Source organism: Rhinolophus ferrumequinum, chromosome 20, assembly GCF_004115265.2.
Source record: "Rhinolophus ferrumequinum isolate MPI-CBG mRhiFer1 chromosome 20, mRhiFer1_v1.p, whole genome shotgun sequence".
NCBI classification, from domain to species: domain Eukaryota; kingdom Metazoa; phylum Chordata; class Mammalia; order Chiroptera; family Rhinolophidae; genus Rhinolophus; species Rhinolophus ferrumequinum.
In genome coordinates, this window is record NC_046303.1 from 40,337,908 (window position 1) to 40,359,571 (window position 21,664).

At 34.0% G+C, this 21,664-nt stretch overlaps 1 protein-coding gene across 5 annotated transcripts in view; it reads left to right on the forward strand.

Annotated features, from left to right (window-relative positions):
- Nucleotides 1-21,664, forward strand: part of SEMA3A (semaphorin 3A) — a 488,784-nt gene that overhangs the window by 249,329 nt on the left and 217,791 nt on the right. For 3 of the 5 annotated variants that reach the window (XM_033088936.1, XM_033088935.1, XM_033088937.1), the window contains exon 3: nt 19,163-19,356. In XM_033088936.1, the coding sequence (XP_032944827.1) occupies nt 19,245-19,356 (112 nt within the window). In that variant the 5' untranslated portion in view covers nt 19,163-19,244. Of the gene's footprint in view, nt 1-18,846; nt 19,357-21,664 lie in introns of those variants that run through there. The other 2 variants (XM_033088939.1, XM_033088934.1) reach the window with 2 other exon arrangements.

The window sequence follows — 21,664 nt, forward strand, 5'->3', positions numbered from 1 at the left end:
AAGGGCAGATTATTTTTCACTACCAGAGAAGTTGCTTTTATATAAAGGACAAAAAGGATCATCATCAGTAAGTATTTGTTCAATGAATGAGTATTGGTGTTTAATAGTTCATCTGTAGGTTCAAGATAATAATAATAATAATAATAATAATAATAATAATAATAATAATAATAACAAATTTGTAAAGCTAATACCACAGTTTTTTCTTAGCACTATTGTAAATGATTGCATGTTTTTTGTATGGCATAGAAAAATAATTTGTTTCAGACTGAATGAAAAATGAACTTATCAGTTTTGCACAGCTGTACTTCTGGATGTGTTAAACATTCATTAATTCAATAAATATTTAGTAACACCTACCATGTACCAGGTACTACTCCAGGTGCTGGGGATATAGAATAAAAGAGATTAGCCATGAGGAATACTTTCTAAAGCAGAGAGACAAACAGAATCCACATACATAAAACATATGTCAGATGGTAAAAGGGTTGTGAAGAAAAATAGATCAGAGTTAGAGAACAGGAATAAGGGTTACAGTTTTAAAGTGGATGGTCAGGGCAAATGCATTGAGAACGTAACCTCAGATAGGATCCATGAAGGAACTGATGGAAGGAGCGGTGCAGCTCTTTGGGGGAAGTGCATGGCAGGCAGAGCGCACAGCAACTCTTAGCCTTTGATTGTCAGTGTCCAAAAATGCAGAGCTTAGAGGAACTTTTCTAAGGTGAGAAGTTGAATTTCATACAATTCAGCGATTCCCTTATGTGCATAAAGTTGAAATAAAATGTTTTCTCATTATCATTCCAGTTTTGTGAGTATAATATTATATAATTTTAATAAATACATTTGAAATATAGTCAATGCTTGCGGGGACAGAGTCCCAGAGAGCAGTTTCCAGGTTCTCGGCCTCGCGTGGGGAGGTGCTGGCTCCGGTAGTGAATGACCATCAACTGTGATTGTTGGCCATCAGCTGTAACTGGTTAGCCAATTGGCTACTGATGTAACTGTGGGGCTGCGTTGATTGGTTGGTTGGTTGGCAGGCAGAAAGTGAATGGCGGACTGCAGATCTGTGGCTACTACTGTGTGTGTCTCGCCCAGCCGCCAGAGAGAATATAGTGGTATGACTCCCCCATCTATGGCTCCGTGGGTGTTCCTTTTTGGCCCACCCATATCCTGCGTTCTTATGTGGGGAGCGGGACCAGAGGCCCCGCAGGCCGCCCCCCACGACAATGCTGGTAGAATGTTTGTCTAGTTTCATAATGCAATTAAATTAAAAAACAACACATAAATCCGTTATATACCTAATATTGTCATCATGATATCTGACTAGATAAGTCCAATTGAGTTGTGACTATATAGAGGAAACGTTAAAACATGCAATGTGAGCTATGTTATGTTGTCAGACATGAAATTACTCAATTGGCCTAGGATTCAGTTTGGTCATCAGCAAAATGGAAGCGCATTCTTATCTTTCAGGGTACTGTTGTAAGGATTAAAGTTAACACATGCAAGAGTATCTAATTCAGCATCTGGCTTACTGTGGGCAATCGGAAACTAATGTGTGATATCACTGTTGTAATCAAGCAGAATGTTTTTAATTAAAGTACAATAAGAAACTCAAAAGTCACAAAACCGATGATGCTCATGGTTTCATGACAATCGCATTCTCCCCTTGTAAGCACACTGCTTGGAGCCAGAAAAGGGGAAGGTAGAACCTACGCAGTTAGACATTGAAGGGCAACTTGCTGAGGGCATAGCCTGATGCACCCAAAAAGGGACCACCACCCACCCATCTTCAGAAGCTGGAAGTCCAAGGGAGATTTAAGGGCTGTGCCCTGCCACAGGTTGGCTTCTGGTATTTCTTCTTGGTGCTTCCATGACTGTTCTACGTCCTTGCTCTTTGTACAGTTTTATGCTCACTTTGCTAATATTTTGAGGCAGAATTAACTCAAGTTTTTTGGTCCTGGGAGTTATGTGACATTTTAGAGTTGATTTTGCATCACAGCTCCAGAGCACTATGTTGATGTAATGCTGGCTTATTAGGATTCAGATTTTTCCCCCCAACTTTTTAAATTCTTCCCAGGACTCTTATTCTTGTCACCTCATGCCATCAGTAGAACTGTTATAATCATCTTGAATATCCAGAAAGTGAAAGAGTTAAAATCCAGAGTGCTGCCTCATGATCCCCATTAGTCCGCAGCTTTCACCCAAATGTGTGCCTTGTTCCTTCATTTATTCAGATATTTCAGCTTTCAAAAACTTTTATTGAGTACTTAGTGGATGCTTACTGCTTTGGTTATAAGGCAAAGAAGGTGTGATTTCTCCCTGTGAAGAGAGGAAGGAAACTGACCTTTAAACAAGTCATTATAATATATTTTGAGGTTCTATTATAATCACTAAGAACAGAGAGTGTCAGAAAACCAAAAATGGGTACTAGAGTTTTAGGGAAGTGTTCAAGAAGAAGATAATATTTAAGATGGATCATGAAGAATGGGAAGGGATTTAATTAATTAGAATATCTTGGGATTTCCTATTTTAAAAAAGCAGGTTTTGTTAGTTATGAGTATTTCAAGTCCCCTTCTACAATTCTCATGCCTATCCTCAAACTGTAAGCTTTCCGTAACTTCATATGTAATTTGTACTCTTTTATTTGCACCAGCGACTCTTCACACTGTTCTTAGAAAATTCTGTTTAGGGAAAAGGAGGTATAAGGATAGCACACACAAAAAGGAAGCTATTAGAAGAGAATGTCATAAATCAGTTTGGATTATGTTATAATCTCAAGAATTCTAAGTGTAGCTAAATGTCCTGTTAAAAAACAAAAACAAAAACAAAACAAAAAAACAAAACAAAACAAAAAAACACCACTAATATTTGTATTAATTGGTACCAGGCTGAGGATTATATAATAAAATAACAAACATAAGAATAATAAATTAGTAGTTAATACTTTTCAAGCCAGAATTAGAATCTCTTTCTTTATAGTTAAGTATATGGAAAAAGAAGGAAATAATTAACAAAATAAAAACTCATAGGAACTTTTCTTTAATTAAAAAAATACCAAAATAGATTCGGTGTTTCTTCAAACAATGCATGCATGGGTTTGTGTGGGAGGAAAATGGGACCTTCAAAAATAATGAAGAAAAATGAACTAAAATGCCGACCAAATAGTTTATTACTATCATATTATTATTGTTGTTAATTGCACTTATTTAATGGCATTTGAAGAGGATGTCAGTAAACAGATATACACATACACATATGATTAAAATAGTACAGAATGAGAAAACTCATAAAATAAAGGAAAAGGTACTTTCCAGAAACCAGCTAGGAAACTACAAAATGTTGGTTTCTTTGTGTGAGCATTAAATTTCATTTTAAACTTCTCATCAGCTAAAGTTAAAAGGAAATACATTTCCGTTGACTGATAAAAAGTAGTATATCAGTTCTGGAGAAAAGCCATTCCTGGCACTAAATTCTCAGAGGAATTTATCATGTGTATCATTATTTGAGATGTTGACTAGTATAATGAATAGTGGTTCTGCAGACATTGGAAGAGTATTCTTCGTAAGATCATTTGTTATATCAACCTACAATAAAAGCTAAGGGCATAATATTACATTGTGATCTGTGAATCAGTTTCTATGAGGAGCCTGCAAAAACACTTGTGGGAAAATGGAGAAATAAATCAAATCATTTTCAAAAAGAGAATTATTTTCCCCAACGTGGTGATGATAAATGAAAACCATTATGTTTTCTAAATAGTTTTCGGTTTTAGAGTGGATGTTCTGATTTTCATTGTGAATTCAAAATTCTAGGATGCTGAACACTTTTTAAATGTCATTTCATATCTGAGACAGGGAGATGGTTGATTAGACAAAATCAGCTAATCATTAGTTATTTCTTTTGTTGTCAGTCTTCACAAAGGCCATTGAAGTTTGGCTTCTGTTCTTACCACCCACTCGATTGTTGCATGAGGTATGGATGATTTTCATCCTACCACTTCAAATAGAACTTGCTTGCCCATTTTCCACATCCCTCTCTCGCATTCGACTGACCTCCTTACAAGTCTCTACCTGGATGTCCATCACATTGCTTTCTTGTCCTTCCCTGGTTGTCATTCTCCTATTTGGGATTCACCTCTTGTTCATGTTCCTTACTACCATCCAGAGTTCTGTCCTGAGCTACTTTTTTTCTGTGTTGATCTTAACACCTACATATGTCCCAATTTTTATCTCTGGCATCTGAGCTTTAAACTAATTTACCAGACTGCTTATGTGTACCTAAACTATATATTGAGTGATCTTCTCAAAACCAACATGTTCACAACTGGACTCCCTTCTCTTTCTTCAGTTATATCTGCTCCTCTTCTCTTGTTGGTATCATTTAATGGCTCCAATCATCTTTGCTGTAAGTATGGGAATTAGTGTAAATCACATATTCACAACATTGTAATTACAGAATGGGAAAGGTTGTAAAATCTCACTTCTCCATCCTTCTACCAAACCTTTCATCCGGGCTAGCATGCCTCCTTTGTACTTCCCTCATGTGATTTCTCTCTCCTTTTCATAATTTACTGCCATGTTTCAGTTCCTTGTCACCTCTGGTGTAGTCTGTTAGAATAGAAATCTACCTGGACTTTCTACCTTCATGCTTGTTGTTAATAATTATATCTCCAACAGTGCAACCAGACTAATTTATCTAAAAAAAAAAAAAAACAAAAAAACAATAACAAACTATTTATGGCTTTCTCCTCTTTAAAGTTCTTCTGTGTCTGTTCACCACCTATAATAGAATTACAAGCAAGACTATATAGATACTTTTTGATTTGGCCCCTGCTGATTTCTCCTTCCTCTCCTCTTTACAATTTACACCCTGTTAATGGCAAAATTGCTCCCATTTCCTGCACTCACACATGCTCCCCTATTTTGTGGCTTTGTACTTTGGAGCCCTAGCATGACCTCCTCATCTTTCTTCACCTGCTCTTACTCATCATTTAAGACCCAGCTCAGGCATCATCTCCCACAGGAAGCCTCTCTAAAATCCCAGTTGCACTAAATGCCTGTCATCTGTGTTATCTGAGCAATTAACATACTGTGTTTGTATTTTCTTTTTCTGTAACTTTCCCTTACTAGATTGGGACCTCCTCAAGGGCAAGATCACATCTGATTTAATTATTTTATTTCCCCCCATAACAACTAGTTAAGTATTTGGAAATGACTGATAAATATCCATTGAACTACGTTGAATTGAAATGATCAGTAGCTTCTATCTTCTATCAAATCTGTATCTCAATGTAACTGAATGAGAGGACTGTAAATTGAACTGGACTGTGAATTGTGTTATGGTCTCTATTAACCCTCTCTGAGGAAGAAATTTAACTTTTCTTCCTAAAGTGATAGGAAGAGTCAACACTCTCCAGAAATCTTACTTACAGCCAAATTCTTCTGCATCGTGCTAAGTACATTTAAAATGAGAACCACATAATTGACTTTTGTCCCAAATAGAGATTAGTATAAAGGTATATTTAAATGTTTTATTTAATAAAAAGTGTTTTGATATTGCTACAATCATAGATGTTTCAAATATTTTAATGACAGAGTATTATATAATAGTGTTTACAATTTATTCCCAAGCTGAAATTTGAATTTTACATGGAGTAATATAAATCATTAAATTCTTATTCCTAACCAAAATAATTACATACTGTTCATATTTTAAATGATAAATTTCACAGTATGGTTTGGAAATACACTTTTGAATATAGTATTCATGGTTATAGAAGGAACCAAAGGTGGAATTATTTAGTCCAGCTAACTCCATTGTAGAGAAGGATATTGAGATTCCCCCAAAATTAATTATCTAGTAACAGATAAGTTGTTAGTTCCCAAGCTGGAAATAGGACTCAGGTTAGGTTTCTCTTATCACATGGTACTGCCAGTTACTTGTTATTTAAAAATGTAATCCATGTATTTCGGTGAAATATGAGCCAAAAATGAACACACACACACACACACACACACACACACACACACACACACACCACTACACAGAGTGATTGAATAATGGATCTTTCCATTGTTATTTCTACTTGGGCCACTGAGGGATGTGAAAGGCTCATCTCTAACATTAATAGAATCTATGAGAAGTTGTTACAAAATGTTCATCTATGCTTTGCAATTTTATTACAGATTCCTTCCCGGTATATATAACAAAATGGAGGTCTAAAAAGTGGCATTTCTATTCCAGTAAATATAAAATAAATCACTCAGAAAAAAAAATAAATAACTGCAAATATTAGTCACAAAAAAATAATTGTCTTGATATTTAAAATTGAATCAAGGTGTGCAGGCCACTAGCCCATTAAAGCAACATATTATTTAGATGTTGAACATTATTTTAGAGCATTAAATATACACAGTATCAATTTCTTGTAATGAGACTCAGGTGATGGTATTTACCTTTAAATCTATTTACAATACAGTAATCAGAAACCTGCAGTTTTTTATATCCTGAGTCTGATTTCTGAAAATAGACTTTATCACTTTTTCCAAGACTGAAATCTGAGAACAATTCTTCAGAACAAGGAAATGGGTCAAAGCCAACTGTTCTAATTGTACTTAAGATGCCAGAAATCACACGAGTTTGTATCATTCAAGAAAAAAGAAACCTATTTTATTACACATTATTTGAAACTACCTCAGCCTAGCAAAGTTTTTAAAAAGACAGAATAATTATATTTTGTCTATGTTTTAAAGTTTATAATTAAATGGCACCTAGGAGATGGTTGGTATATACTTCTAAAAGGCTAATCTTATATTGCCTCTCCGCTTCAATTGCAAATCCTTGATGGTAAGGTAATGTGTGCATTTGTCTTTGAATTCTTACAATTTTAGCACAATGTCTTACACAGAAGTTCAATAAATGTTTGTTGAATTGCATTTTAATGTGTATGTATGTGTTTATATATATATATATATACATCTGTGTGTATTTATACATAAACATATATGTATATATATGTACGTGTGTGTGTATATATATATATACAGATGTACATATAGATGCATGCATTTATAAAATACATAAGACTAAAATGCTTTATTATCTTGGGAGAAAAGGTATTGACGTAACTTCAAACTCTTCACTGTTTTAAGGTCCTCATTACATATACAGCCTTGTTCTCTCAAAGCAGCATTCCTTCAGTGTAGACCATCTGAAGGGAAACCCACCTCGCCTACAAACAGCCCCACCAACCTCCTGGGAAAAGGGTGACACATTTTTCCCACACCTACTTACACAGGAAGAAGACTTAGCTCTTAAATGTTATAACACCTGATATTTAGCTTATGGGTCAGAGAACTGGTCAAAACGAAAGTCATTTATGTCAAAACTATACCTAATGAAATTCTATTATTTAAGGATATTTCATCACCCCACTACAAAGTACTTTTCTACATATTCCAAACTAGAATATAATTTTTTTCAGTTAAATATAACTTTTAAAACAGATTTTTTAACTTTTTTTTTTTTTTTTTTTAAATAAGCAAATGGTCATTGACCAGATTTTTGAATTCTGGGATTTGTTTTTCAAACCAATCTTCATGGGTTCAGGAATATATGAAATGCTTTGAATCGGTTTTTGACAGAATGGACAGAGTTCTTCTGAAAACCTTCAAATTCCTTTCAACTCTTGTTTTTGCCATCCATCTGAATATAACAGTTTTGACAGCCAGCTTTGTCTCTTGCTGCCAACCCCATCCTGCATCTCCCAGGAACCATGACAGTTGTCAGGAAGTCATTCACTTACATTTATTGAGGACCCATTGTGTGAAAGGAATTGCACTAGGAACTTCACAGGAAATAGTCTATATGAGCCTCACCATTGAAGATATCCTATAATTAAAGTAGTAGTAAAGACAAATATATTCATATGTGCAATTTACTGACAGAATGAATTCATATAACATACCCAGAACACAATACATATATGTAGAGATCTGGCTCTTAATGCATAATGGGTGTTGGGTGACTACAGTTAGGATAAATTATTTTGCAAAACTTTGTAAAGAATTAAATACAAAGAGGGGAATGAATTAGAGATAGAATGAATTAGGGAACAAATACCTACTAAAATACTGTGTTCACTATAATATTATACATAGAAAAATATATATTACCTATTTTTTTAAAGTCTCCAATCACTTTTTTTTGCAGTTGAGAGAAAGAAGTGTGGAACGTATCATAAAGCCCATTTAATAAAAACACCAAAAATAGAAAAGTGACAGCAATCAGAGAAAACCTTAGATACACAGAAGGTCATCCTACTCATTATAATAAACTAAACATTTTAAAATTCACCATTTTAAAATCGCTGGTTTATTTCTCTTTTCTAATACTTTTAAATCATGAATGTATTGTGGCAATATTAACGTTTAAATAAATCAGAATGGGAAGAAAGCTTTAGTGTCAATCATGTAATTTTTATGAAATTATTCTGAAATTGAATGAGGCAGAAGAAACATGATCTAGCTGCTGGGGTGGCAAACAGCCCACCATGGTTAGATAGCTGAAGTGCCACATCCTGCATCTTGTTAAATGTAACTCAATCGTCTCTATTTCAGCAGAAGGGTCTTTATTTTCATCCTGGCACTAGAGTCTTAAAGTACACTAAAGCTTAAGTTTGTTTAAAGTTACAACATGATTATTCCTATAAAATAATTAGTGACATTTGAACCACTTTCTGATAGACTCAATTTAGTAGGAGACTAAGTGGCTTTCTGAGTTTATTGAATTCACATTTGCAAATGCTGCAAAATACATTTAAAACACAGCATTTTTGAGGGTGTACAACAGGATGAACTTTTAAAATTCCACATCATAGGTTTATAAAACATGCTTCTTTCTTTAAAATCTGCATTGCATACCCGGCTACTATTGCCAATAAATCTAGATAGTTTTGCCATGGACTGATTGATACTTATGCGAAAAAAGAAATTATAATGCTATTCAGATTGTGGTAATTCTATTTTCATACTGTGTAATGTTTTAGTTATTATGAAAAAAATAAATTGGAAAATGACTTATTTTGTGAATTAAGATATTCACAATTCATTTCGTGAATCTAAGTGATATTTTGTGGGTATTCCTTTGTAGATTTGAGAAACTGTTCAAAGATAGTTGTATAATATTAATCACTACCATGTTTCTCTGAAAATAAGACCTACCCCAAAAATAAGCCCCAGTTAAGATCATCAGCCAGATGGACGCATTTAGTACATTATGACGATGTTCCAGAAGAAGATGACATGACTGTATTTGAATGAATGTAGATTGTTGTACATGAAAAAATAAAACATTCCCTGAAAATATACCCTAATGCGTCTTTTGGAGCAAAAATTAATATAAGACTCGGTCTTATTTTCGGGGAAACACGGTATTATATTTTTGCCAGTGTATTTTAACAGTGGTGATAAAGATAAAGGGGGAACGTTCCTGTTGAAACTATTATAGTAAAACATTCCACTAGGATGGAAAATTAACTTACTAGCCAATTAGATTCCCTAGTGTTCTGAAAGTTGCATGAAACAAAACTTGTGGAACAGTTAAAATACTAAAGAATGCTGTTGACCTATGAGATGTAATGACTTAAAATATAAATAGTAGCAGGAGATATTCCCATAGTAGTTGTACAGGTGTTTCACCTGTTGACCTAAACGTCTCTGCTTCCTAAAGTTAAGTCTCACACTTATCTGGGAAAATAATTTGCTCTGAATCATAAATACTAACTCATGAAGCTTGCAACTTAGGTTATTAAAAACCACTTGCGTGTTGAGAATTTAGTGCTAGTAAATGGGTCCTTTACTAATTTAAGGCTTGATTTACCATAAAAGACACAATTCTTTTTATACTGTGCAAGCTGTGAAAGATGGAGGGTCTCAAGTCTACATCTGGCCAAGTGAGTCACCAGCAATTTGTTAAGAGGTGACATGCTGCTCTCCTTTAATTTGGAGCTGCCTGCAGTCGCAGGGCTATTAGCAAAGTCACCTCAGGCTTGTTAGTCTAAGCCATCATTTCTCTGCTTACTACTGCCTTCTCTACTCTTCATATTTTAATTTAAATATTTTTCATGGTCAAACCTGCTGCACTTCATATGTAACTTTGATGCATTTAAAATGTAACGTGTGATACTTAAAGTTCAACTTTTTAACCCATAAAAGTAATAGCAGCCTAGACCTTCCTATGTTCTTGTTCATCTAACACTTTTATGCCTACTGCAAGGTCTTCTCAAGGGGTGCTCTTTTTTCTCTTCAAGAAAGCATTTTAGAATCACTGTTGTTTTCTTACCCACAATATCTACAAGATATCTTGGCCCCGCATATTCAATTCTGATGGCCAGAGTTTGGCCAAATTCTTTGACTGGAGAGTGGAACTCCATGGTGTTGTGGTAGAAACTGTTCCCAGGAACACTGGCTCACTGGATGTCCTTGTACTGGGCAATATATCTAATTTGATCCCAGCAGCCATTGGGTGGTGTGTGTGTGTGTATGGGGGGGTGGGGGATAATGAATTTTATTTCTAGACAAATAAACTAAAATTTCAATTATATGGCTACAAATTGCCATCTTTGATTTAAACACAGGTGTCCTGCCTCATATAATAATACATGCATTTTCAACATTGTGAGGGTTTCTTTCTGGATGTTTAATAAACATCTTTCTTAATTTTTAAAATGAAAAAAATAGAACTTGTTACTCTTTGGAAACACTGTAGAATGCTCATTTTGATTAACATCTACCTTAGCAACATACTGTAATAGTTTGCAGACTATAGGAAATATGAAAACAAGTTTTTAATCTAAAAATAAATATATAATTGGATACTAATAATAACAAAACAATGAATTTTTGCATTTTTGATGGAAAGACCAAACATTTCATTTTATGGACTTTAACATGGTTACTTTAGCAGCATTTTGAGTGAACAAAGTAGAACTCTCTCCCGTGTTACTGTGTACACTCCAATGCATGCTAAATATGAGAACATGGAAAACCGATGCAATTATATCTGCAAAGAAATTATTGCTACCAGGCTATTTATCAAAATTTTGAGATTTCTGGGCCACAATATTTTAACTGTCTAGCATATATTTCCCCTAACTTTCTAATTAATAATTAATTAATTACTCCATTCATTAATAGGTTAAATTTTACTCTGTGCCAAATGTCATGCTGAGAACGAAAAATAAAATTATGAGGAAAAAAGTTTCTGTTCTCTTTGAATCAAGTCTATTGAGAAAACATACTATATATAATAAGAGCTATAATAGATATATGCACATATCACCATAGAATCATAAGGGAGAGAGCTCCCAGAATACTCACAAAACATTCTGAAAACTTGTGCAAGGCTTTTTTTTTTTTTTTTTTTTTTTTTTTTTTAAGCAATCTTATATCCTGGGTCCCTAATGCAAAAATCCTGATATAGGCAGATTAACTTTAGTGGAACACAATAGTCTATAATCATGAGTAATCCAACAAAATGTGTAGATAATCTGTCATTACCTAGTGTCTTCCACTATAATAGAGAAGATATTGCTAGAAAGAATGAAAGCAGATAAAGTTTTACTATAAAGAAAATAGTAGGAGAGATGTATTTAAAAACAAACAAATAAAGCACTCTCAGTAAAAATAGGTACAGAAAGCTTTGTAGACAGTTTCCATGGTTTGTATTTGAAAGTTAAAAAAAAAGTAAATTGGCACTGATTACCAGCAATATATATCACTATTCTCAAATACTTGTAATTGGTTTTACAAACCATAACGATTGACACCTAGGCAGTTCTCAAAATTTTGTTGAATGAATGGGTAAATATAAAAGAAACAATATATAAGTAAAATGTTTTGCATATATACTTTACAATATATAAGTAAAGTGTTTTCAAAGCTGACTGGCTTTGAGAGTAAAGAAAGAATATATTTAAAATTGAATCTCTGGAACCGAATTAGGTGTTCTGGCTTACACAGAGTGACAAGCACCTACAGACGTATGTTGACAGCCCAAGAATTACCACATTGAGCTTAATTCATTCAAATTTAGTTTTCTTATTCTAAGTGTCTTTATTTTGGCTTAATAGAATTAAAATTGGTTTCATGACATCATGAAATCTGCTGTACTTATTTAATAATATCCAAATGTCACCATCAAACTATCTGATTCTATAAAAAAATCAAATGTTTCTACAAAATTACACAATGAGAAATATACTCATTGTTTACAATTGTAAGTTCGAAAAATTAACCAGTGTTTTCCTTAGGAATAACCAGTACATTATTACAGTTAATTGCTAAAGCTTTAGTTGAGATAATACAGTTAAAAACCATGTGAGAACACAATTTGAGCACATTATTTTTAATGTCTCAAAAGTTGTTCTATAAAATTCTGTCTATTAGATATTTGGGGGTCTTTAAAGTGTTTTCAGTTGCCTGAGTCACGTAACAAATTTTAAGAACAACACGGGAATAATCACATTGTCATTCAAGTTCTCAAGTCAAGCCATTTTTAACGTGGATCTGTAATTTCAGAAGATTCAAAGCTAGACATATTGGACGCCATTTCTTTTCTCATGAATACAGCAGGCAGGAGAAAATTAGTTTATGTTGATTGATTTTCAAAGAGATTAATTCTATGGATATACCCTGAGGAATAATGGGGAAGACTTGAATTTTCTTCATAAATCATTTGTTAACAATAATAAAAAAATAATAATTGTGAACTAATAAACAAGGCATTGCCTAATCACTCCCATAAGGTGACAGCTGCTACTGTAGCCAAGACACTGAAATGAAACCTGGCGTATAATTCTAACCCCACCCCCAAGATACAAAAAAAAAAGGGGGGGGCGGGGAGGGGCGGTTCACAGATGATATTTAACAATTGAGACAATACAGGATAGCAAAGAAAATAATTGAAGTCTTCTTTTTGTTTTTTTCTATAACTCTTGCAATTTGGAGAAATGTGTGCCCTTGAAAAGCGAAATGCTTTTAGTTTTTGACTCACCATGCGCCAAACAGTTGGTTTTGCCATTAAAATAAACTCTTTTAAAGAGCTTTAATTGTAGGTTTCACCATTTCTGTTCTCTACCGTTATCAGTTTCAAATTCTTTTTAAAAAAATTAAAAGGAAAAAGGCTGCTTCCTAGAATACAGAGATTTTAGTAAACTTACATCTGAGGTGTTACATGCTTTTCACTGAGTAACGAACGAAGGGAACCGCTTTGCCAGAGTCAAATGTAAAGTAATTGTTTAAACAATACTGCCTAGTTTCTTCACTTTATTTAGTATAGATAGGCTTATTTATTTATTCACTGAGAAGGTGCGTGACATGCCTTTGCGAAAAGCAAATAACGAATAACTTCATATCCTGAAAACCTCCACAGCCAACCTGTTCATTTCGTTGGTATTCCAGGGATGCCTCATTTTTCCCTCCTCACTGCCTGGCCGGTGAATGATCAGTATTAACAATGGGATTTTTGTCTCACTTGAAAACTTTTCTGTTCCATTTAAGTTGAGGTGGAGACATTCGCACTTAAAACAAAACAAAACAAAAACAGGTATTTGCAGTGTTTTATTATTTCAACATGTTAATATTCAGGAACAGTACATTCACTAACTAGATAATCTAATAAAGAAGCTGTCAGTGACAGCAAGCTCCTTAAATAGATGGAAAAGAAAAAGGAAAAATCCCATGTTTAAAATATTTTGAAATGTTGAAAAATATGATGAATTTAAGAAGTCAAAAAAGATTTATCAATAGAAATGCTAAACCATGCCCCTATAACTGGATTTTTCGCCACTTTTGGCAAATTGGATACTAACCGTGAACAACATTTTATGCATCCCCTTTTTTGTCACTCTCTTTCATCCCTCACTCTAACTTAGTAACCTTATAAAACTCACCTACTAGCCTCACTGATCAAATTCTCAAGGAAAGGGGAGCTACCACAACTTACCACTAAAGAACTTCTCTTATAATATCCAATACCCTTAAATGTTTATGCTTTTCTTAAAATCTACAGCTACAAATAATATGGCTGGCCAGTTTCTGGTCTCCTTCTGGATTGATTTAACATTTATTACTTCAATTCATTTGAAAGACAAGGAGTCTTTTATCTTGAATACCTATTTGACTTAAAGAATCATGAAAATTCATGTCATAAGAGAAAACACAAAACTGTTTTTTCTTCAAACTCTTACAAATTCAGTCCAGAGACACAGCTTATTTTATTGAAATCTATTTAAGTGGGGCAGGGGCGGGGAGGGAGTTGGGAGGGTCTGAGGGAAAGAGAGGAGTGAATGCTTCCCTAGAGACTGAATTCCCGTTGCCTTTTACCAATTCCTCCTCTCAGCTCATACTTTCACTTGTCATTTATGCTTAAAGCATTCACAAGGGTCAGATTATGAAAAGTTTAACTTAATTTCTTAGATATTACTTTTAACCTGCCACCCCCCAGTTCCCAGCGACTACTGCAGTAGTCTTAAATAACTTTCATTATTGCCTAGAACGAATAATGCATCAACGATTTAGTTTTCTCAATTAATAGGGTGTCTTCTGATAATCTAAAGAATGTTTTCACCCACACAATTCTTTTGTAGAAAAACAAAAAGAAGGTTCAAATTCCCTGTACCAGAAAAACCCTCATTAAAAATGAATTTCCAACATGAGATGTCAGAGCAAGGGCAAATGTTCAATTAATGACATTTGCTTTAATTCTGTTGATCATAGGTCTTTCTCATAAACTGATGAAGCATTCCCTTAAAGAAGAAGAAGAAAAAAAAAAGAATGTAGCAGATGTTGGATGGAAACTAATATAGTTTTTTCGTTTGTTTGTTTGGTTTTTACATGGTTCAGTTGAATAGTACCTTGGGAAGAGTACTCATGTTTGCCTCTTTTTAGTATTCGTTTTCTTCTTAGTGTTTCTTAGAAAAACTGGCAAACTAACTCATTCTGAAATTCTTAACTCATTATTTTATCTTAAAGAGGTCATCTACTTCTTTCCGCGAGCGGAACTACTTTCAGGGTTTTTCTCCATCTAACCACAATAAAATGGGGTGGAGTAGGATTGTAGGTAGAGGCAAAGGTGTTTAATAAAGTGCACCATAACATTAAGTACATTTAACCCACTAAATCTTTTTAAATACATCTAAACTATACTTTTCCTTATATTCTTTTATACACATATATAGCAAGTACTTTCACCTACTACTCCCAGAAAGATTCAGGGTACCTATAACCTGGGGAAGTACTTGGAAGATGATCTCACAAATTAGAACAACAATTCCCACTCTTAAACTGCAATATTTATTGCCACTCCAATTTGTTTCATAATAAATAATAAAACTAGAGAGTGGACATTAAAAAACATAAAAATTTGTCCAATTCATGAAAAAATTAGAAATACATTTCCAATGGAGAAATGCTTTAATATGTTATCTTCTATGAATATATATATATATATATATATATATATATACATATATATTTCAATTGATATATTTTTTTTAATTGCAAAACAAGAGTTAACCAACCTATTGTGAAGCTGGAAGTGTTGTTTCTCTAGAAAATCAACCACACCACCCAGAAAACTGCCATCTTTTTAATCCATCTCAATATGGAGTGGGGTGAGGTTAAAAACAACTGACTAATTTGACAGAAATACATACAACAGCATGATCATCATATTGAACACCTGCTCAAATTTGACTCTGTCGTAACTGTTAATTACATCTGAAAAGTTGAAATGCAAGAAGGTATTAGGAACTCAGTTGTAAGTAGACTTAATTATAGCACATGATGTAGATTGTGGGTTAACAAAATAATTGAACATGGAGAGACTGCTTTGAGAAAGAAGCAAAATAAGATATTTCACATATATCTTAAATAAAATTCAACATTAAATAATCACTATAATATTTCTGATTTTTAAGAAGCAATAAATGATGCAGTAAAATCAATGGCTAAGGTGCCAGATACAGCATGCCTGATCACGTCAGGACTTAGGCCACAGATTCTCAGAGCATGGAGTGATGATTCTTGGTGGAGAAGTGGGGGAAGGGGTGAATCAAAATCTCCATGTCACACATACAGCCGAATGTTATAAGTTTCTATGAACCTACACAGGTCCACCCCTACCTAGGTTCTACCTCAGTTGAGAAATAGATTTAACCTTGGTTATATCTCACCCATTTGGTACTATAAGAAAAAAGATGAAAATGACCTTATTTAATCCTGACCAAGAAGGAGACATATTATAAGACTCCAAATACTTTTAGAAGTACTTTTCAGACATGTATTTTCTTTTTTCCTTCCTTCCTTTTTTTTTTTAATCACAGTTAAAACACCTATGTGTGGCTGTACTTTTCTATTATTTTATAATTTAATCATACTAAGACAGTTATGCTTACCTAAAGAATTGACTGTTTTTACATTTTTTGAATTAAAAACTATGCAGATAAGCAAATATAAATGTGAATTTATTAAACTTTGAAATGTCTGAAAGCACACAAGGACCATAAAACAATTGGAGGGTAAGAAAAATATCAAATATAAGTAATCAGAGTTTTGTTTTGCTTTGTTTTTTAATTATGAGTGTATTTATCTAAACATGGGGGTGTCTGTGTTACCAAATTCCAACTTCAACATTAATTTAAATTATTTGTTTTACAAAATGAAATAACTCTCCTGATTTTGTGGTTCGAAATTCAGATTGAATGTCTTTCTTCCCCATGGAGTCAATTTTGACCCTTTTTTAACTGAATTTAATGTACAAACTTTTATTTTTCCTGGAACACATCAAAATCTTTCAGGATTAGACATTACGCAAGTGAAATGGATACATTTCTAAATTTGCTTATCCTGTTTAGTTCTGACAGATGTAAACTTGCTCTCCTACTCTAGGTAACAAGAGCTAGAGAAAAAAAAATAAATATTTTAAGACATTTAAAATATATATTAATGAAAATGCGACCGCTATTTAAAGTTAGACTAATTATAGGTGATATTTCAATAGGATCATTCATTAGTCCAGCCCTCTAAATAATCCCAAAATGACATGAATTCCTCTGCAGAATGAATGTCTATAGAGAGTAATCCATGGAAGACAGACAAGCCTCTTGTCATTTGTAGTCTTAATCCATGGCCTGGAGCGTGAAAAGTACTCAGGATAACAAGTGTGGGAATCAGTAAAATCAACATTATTTTTGGATTTTATTTTCTTAACAATACTGACTGATCAATAGGCTTGCGGAAACTGACACATACAATACGGGGTCTGTTTGATGAATTAATCAAGTGAAGTAGAGAGAGAATCCCTCCACCCCTTTCCCCACTCTCCCCCCTTTAAAGCCTCTTCATCCTCTTCTTCCTCCTCCACCTACACACACACACACACACACACACACACACACACACACAAAGTGAGAGAACAAGATGGGGGTTGGGGATGCTCATTCTCTATTGGTCAGTGGACAGTAAGTAATGAAAGCTGTAGTGACAATGCTCAGATCATTTTTTATAAGATTACAAAGCCATTTTCAAGGAGTGTTTTATGCTTTCAATTGTGAGACTCCCCCTCTCCTTTTAGCTGAGAATTTTCTGTATTCTTGAAGTGGAGTTCTGTCTACTTCAAGTGTGTATGTTGAGGGGTGGGGGAGGGGAGTGTAGCGCAGGAAAAGTTGAGCAGTAAAGAAGGGAAAGTTCTGTCCTATTAACTTTTATATGTCCATCCCCCCAAAAAAATAATTGCAGAAGAAGATTGGCTTTGGGAAAATTGAAAGAAAAATAGAAGAGGAAAGTTAAACACCTCAGACAACATGCCTACTTAGGAAAGAACTGATGGTGTGTGTGACTGCCTGTGTCCACAGGAAATTTAGTAACCCCTTCACCAGCTCATGAAGACACAGACAGATTCTTTTTATGTCGGTCCTTGGTACTCAGCAGGGACTTTTGTGAACTTCGTCATCTTCCTCTGCCCTTTAAACTAAAACTAGGGAAGTGGATTTAATTAATGAGATGTGATGCATTAAAAATGTTAGCCACAGCATTCCAGAAGCTGGAAAACCATAGCTGTTTTTAAATTCTGAGTATCCTTTTGAGAATCCCCTGTTGTAATTTATAATTCTCAGTGGACCTATATTTGTCTTGAACTGATTGTTGAAATGGGCTTTACTAGGAATTTCTTTGCTGAAATTGTAGTGGGGCGGGGAAGAGGGTGGTTGAGCCAAGGGGGCTTGTAGAGAGCAGGGACTGATCTCTAACAAGGCTTTAAAACCTTCAGTGGTTAAAGTTATATTGACAAAAAGGATATGTAGATACACACATATACATATGCATATGTATGTTATATATGTATATGTATGTATTAGGCACAAGTTCGGCAGAATTATGTAATGAGCATGAGTTGTAAATTCCGTAGGTAGCAGAATTCAGATTTTTCAAATCAAAATTGCACCTTAAAATGGCTATAAAACAAGGCTAGCCTTGGGAAGTAAATTTATAGCTACATGCCTTTCACAGGCACGCTGGAGGGTTCTGCTCCCAGCTCTAATCTCTATGAGATGTTTTTTGCATGTGTTGTGTGACAGGAGGGAAGGGAGTGGGTTGAGCTCGCTTGTTCTCCCATTGTCAGCCAGTCTAGTGAGTGTTGGGAAAACCTGTCTGTGGGATCTTGTGTCATCTCTCCCTACATGTGTACAGGAAAAGTCCGCGCTGCTCAGGGTTCCTCTCTCTCTCTCTCTCTCTCTCTCTCTCTCTCTCTCTCTCTCTCTCTCTCTCTCTCTCTGTTTCCCTTTCATTCTGCTTCCCCGGAGCCGAAAGAAGCAGGGAGCAGGATTAGAGTCTGCCACCGGCTATCAGAAGAGCCTAGATAAAAGGAACTGCTTCTTAAGCACCACTGCGGTAGCCCTTGTTAATTTTTTTTTTTTTTCCTTCCACACAACAGTTGTGCCTCATTATCCGGTGGCTGCTTCGATTTTTTTTTTTTTTCCTAAGGGTTTTGAAGTTTCTGTGCTTCAGTGACTGTTACAGAAGAAGAGGTATTAGTGTTGCGGTGAAGTCTTGATTGTCTGCTTTTATGAATGAAACTGACCTAAATCACCTGTTACCTCCAGTTTTCAGATTGTTTGAACTTCTCTGGCCGCACAATACAGGAGGGAAGACTGAAGCAGCATAAGGACCTACAGCGTCTGCAGCATGGGCTGGTTCACTAGGATTGTCTGTCTTTTCTGGGGACTATTACTTACAGCGAGAGCAAGCCATCAAAATGGGAAGAACAATGTGCCAAGGCTGAAATTATCCTACAAAGGTAAATCTTTATTTCTTTATTTTTGTCTGATTTGGCTAGCTTTGTAATCCTCCCCCACCACCTTTTCATTCCTGGAACTCCCTCCCAACGCAAACCATAAAACCTTTTAGTTTAACCTGGGAAACCTATATGATCGTGTGTGTCTTTCTGAGACCATTTAAACACTTTTTAATAAAAGCATGTCTTCTGTTTGCTATGACAGTTTAAATGCAAACAAAGAACATTTAATCACATTTGCAGAGGAGCTGAGTGCCTGATAAATGCTGATCTGTATATGTGATCATATGTTCACTTATTTTTTTCTGAGTCTACTTCTATTAAAATGTTTTTAAAGCTACTATTGCAAAAATGCTCTTTGTAGATGTTCATGTCTCACCTATAATAATCGTTATGATAAACTGTATTTTCTTAGTTTTAGACACTAAATGGTTAATCATCATCATGAATATTCAGTTTGTTCAAATCTGACAATCAGATGCTTAACATAAGCAGTAGATCATGGTTTGCCAAGAGAATATAAACTGGAGAGAACAGACTAGTTTTTCCACAGTGTGTTATGATTGTACAAAAGACTGTGTATTTGGCTAATTGGTGTAAAGCTAAAGCCTTTGAAATATAATGTTATTTAATTCCATATGTACTTCAGTGAGAAATGAAGACATATCACTTCCTAGTTGTAGAACTAGTTGTGTGGACTTCTTTTTTTTTTGAAAAGTATAAATTTGAGAAAGAAAAAGAGCTTTATTACATGGTTGTTAGTACTTTATTAGGTTACAGTTTAATGTGTATGCTTGTTTTTTAATGAGGATTTCAAAGAAAAGAGTTGTTCTATATTTGTTTAGGTAGATTTTATAGATAGATGTATAAAAGAATGCTAGCAGAAATTCTAAAATAATGTATATATATAACTTTTATTAGAAGAGAATATTTATATAACTGAGGGAGTGTTAAAGTGGAGTTGGAGATTAAACTGTTTTAACTCAAAGTAGTTTTAATCCCTGAGGTGTTGCTTTCTTATGATTCTCAGATTTCTAGAATTGGGGGTAGGGCAGAGAGATCCTTCCTTTATATTCTGTTTTTAGCCCATAATGTGAAAGAAATTTACTGAATCTATCTATGGAGACCTCTGTCTTGTGTACATTGCTCTTATGCCAGAAAACATATTCTTTAATTTTCACATGATGGGGAATATCGCTTTTTGAATGCTCTAGTATGAATGAGGACCACAAATAGGAAAGAGAGATGTAATTTTCGCACTTTGGATTAGAAAATTAAACATCTATTAAATGTGTTTATTTGGATTTAATACCTGTTAGATAAAATTAACTGAATTGGAAAATATATTTATTTTTGGCTTAATATTTTCTTGATTATTAATTGGGAATGAATTTTAAACATGAACAGAGTTACAAATGCACTCATCCAAGATATTAAAGAAAAACATATAGAATCCATTATGTATTTAATTAAATCTCTATTATAGCTCTAGTAACTATCTTTGAATTATTTTCATAGTATATGATATTATGGCATCTGTGTTTTCATCAGTTTTTGCTTTCTATTTTCATTCTTTGAGAGGATGTCATCAAATAATTCTTAGGATGATTGTCCACTTTATGGAAGTTTATATTTGTTATAAGTTTTACATGCAACTTTACTTCCTAAAAATGTGAAAGGCTATAGGCTATAATTTTATAATAACAAGTTTGGAACATGTAATGCATTTTAAAAATCTATAAGATTTGCATATATTTATCTAAGTGCTAAATAAATTGTAAAATAAATAAGAATAGAGAATTATGCTTATTTATTTTGCAAGAATTTTATTTCTTGATAATAGATTTCTCTCCATTATAGAGGAGGCACTGCTACTTTCTACAAATTAAAAAGATAGTATTTAATTAGACTAGCCCTTTGTTATGTACACATGCTTTAAACTTGTCTGATGAAATAAGCTGTACAAATTAACAAGGTGTATATATTTGATACTATCTTTATAAGCTCTTTTTAGCAATGACATCCATTAGAATAATTTTGTTTTATTTAAATCAAAAACTGCTCTATAGCTACATAACAATTCTATTGATATACCTAGAGCTTGGCAATTTGGTAAAATAAACTGTGAAAGGAACAACAGCAAGAAAAAAAAAAGAGGAATGGCCTAAGCAATTTTTCTTCTGTCATTTTATTGGTCTGTCATTACCTTTTTGTCTCTCCATGAACACTTGTTTTGCCAAAGCAAATGCCTGGTAGCCAATTGTCAATACTTTGTTTCTAAACTAAAATAGACATTCTTTTTTAGTTGCTT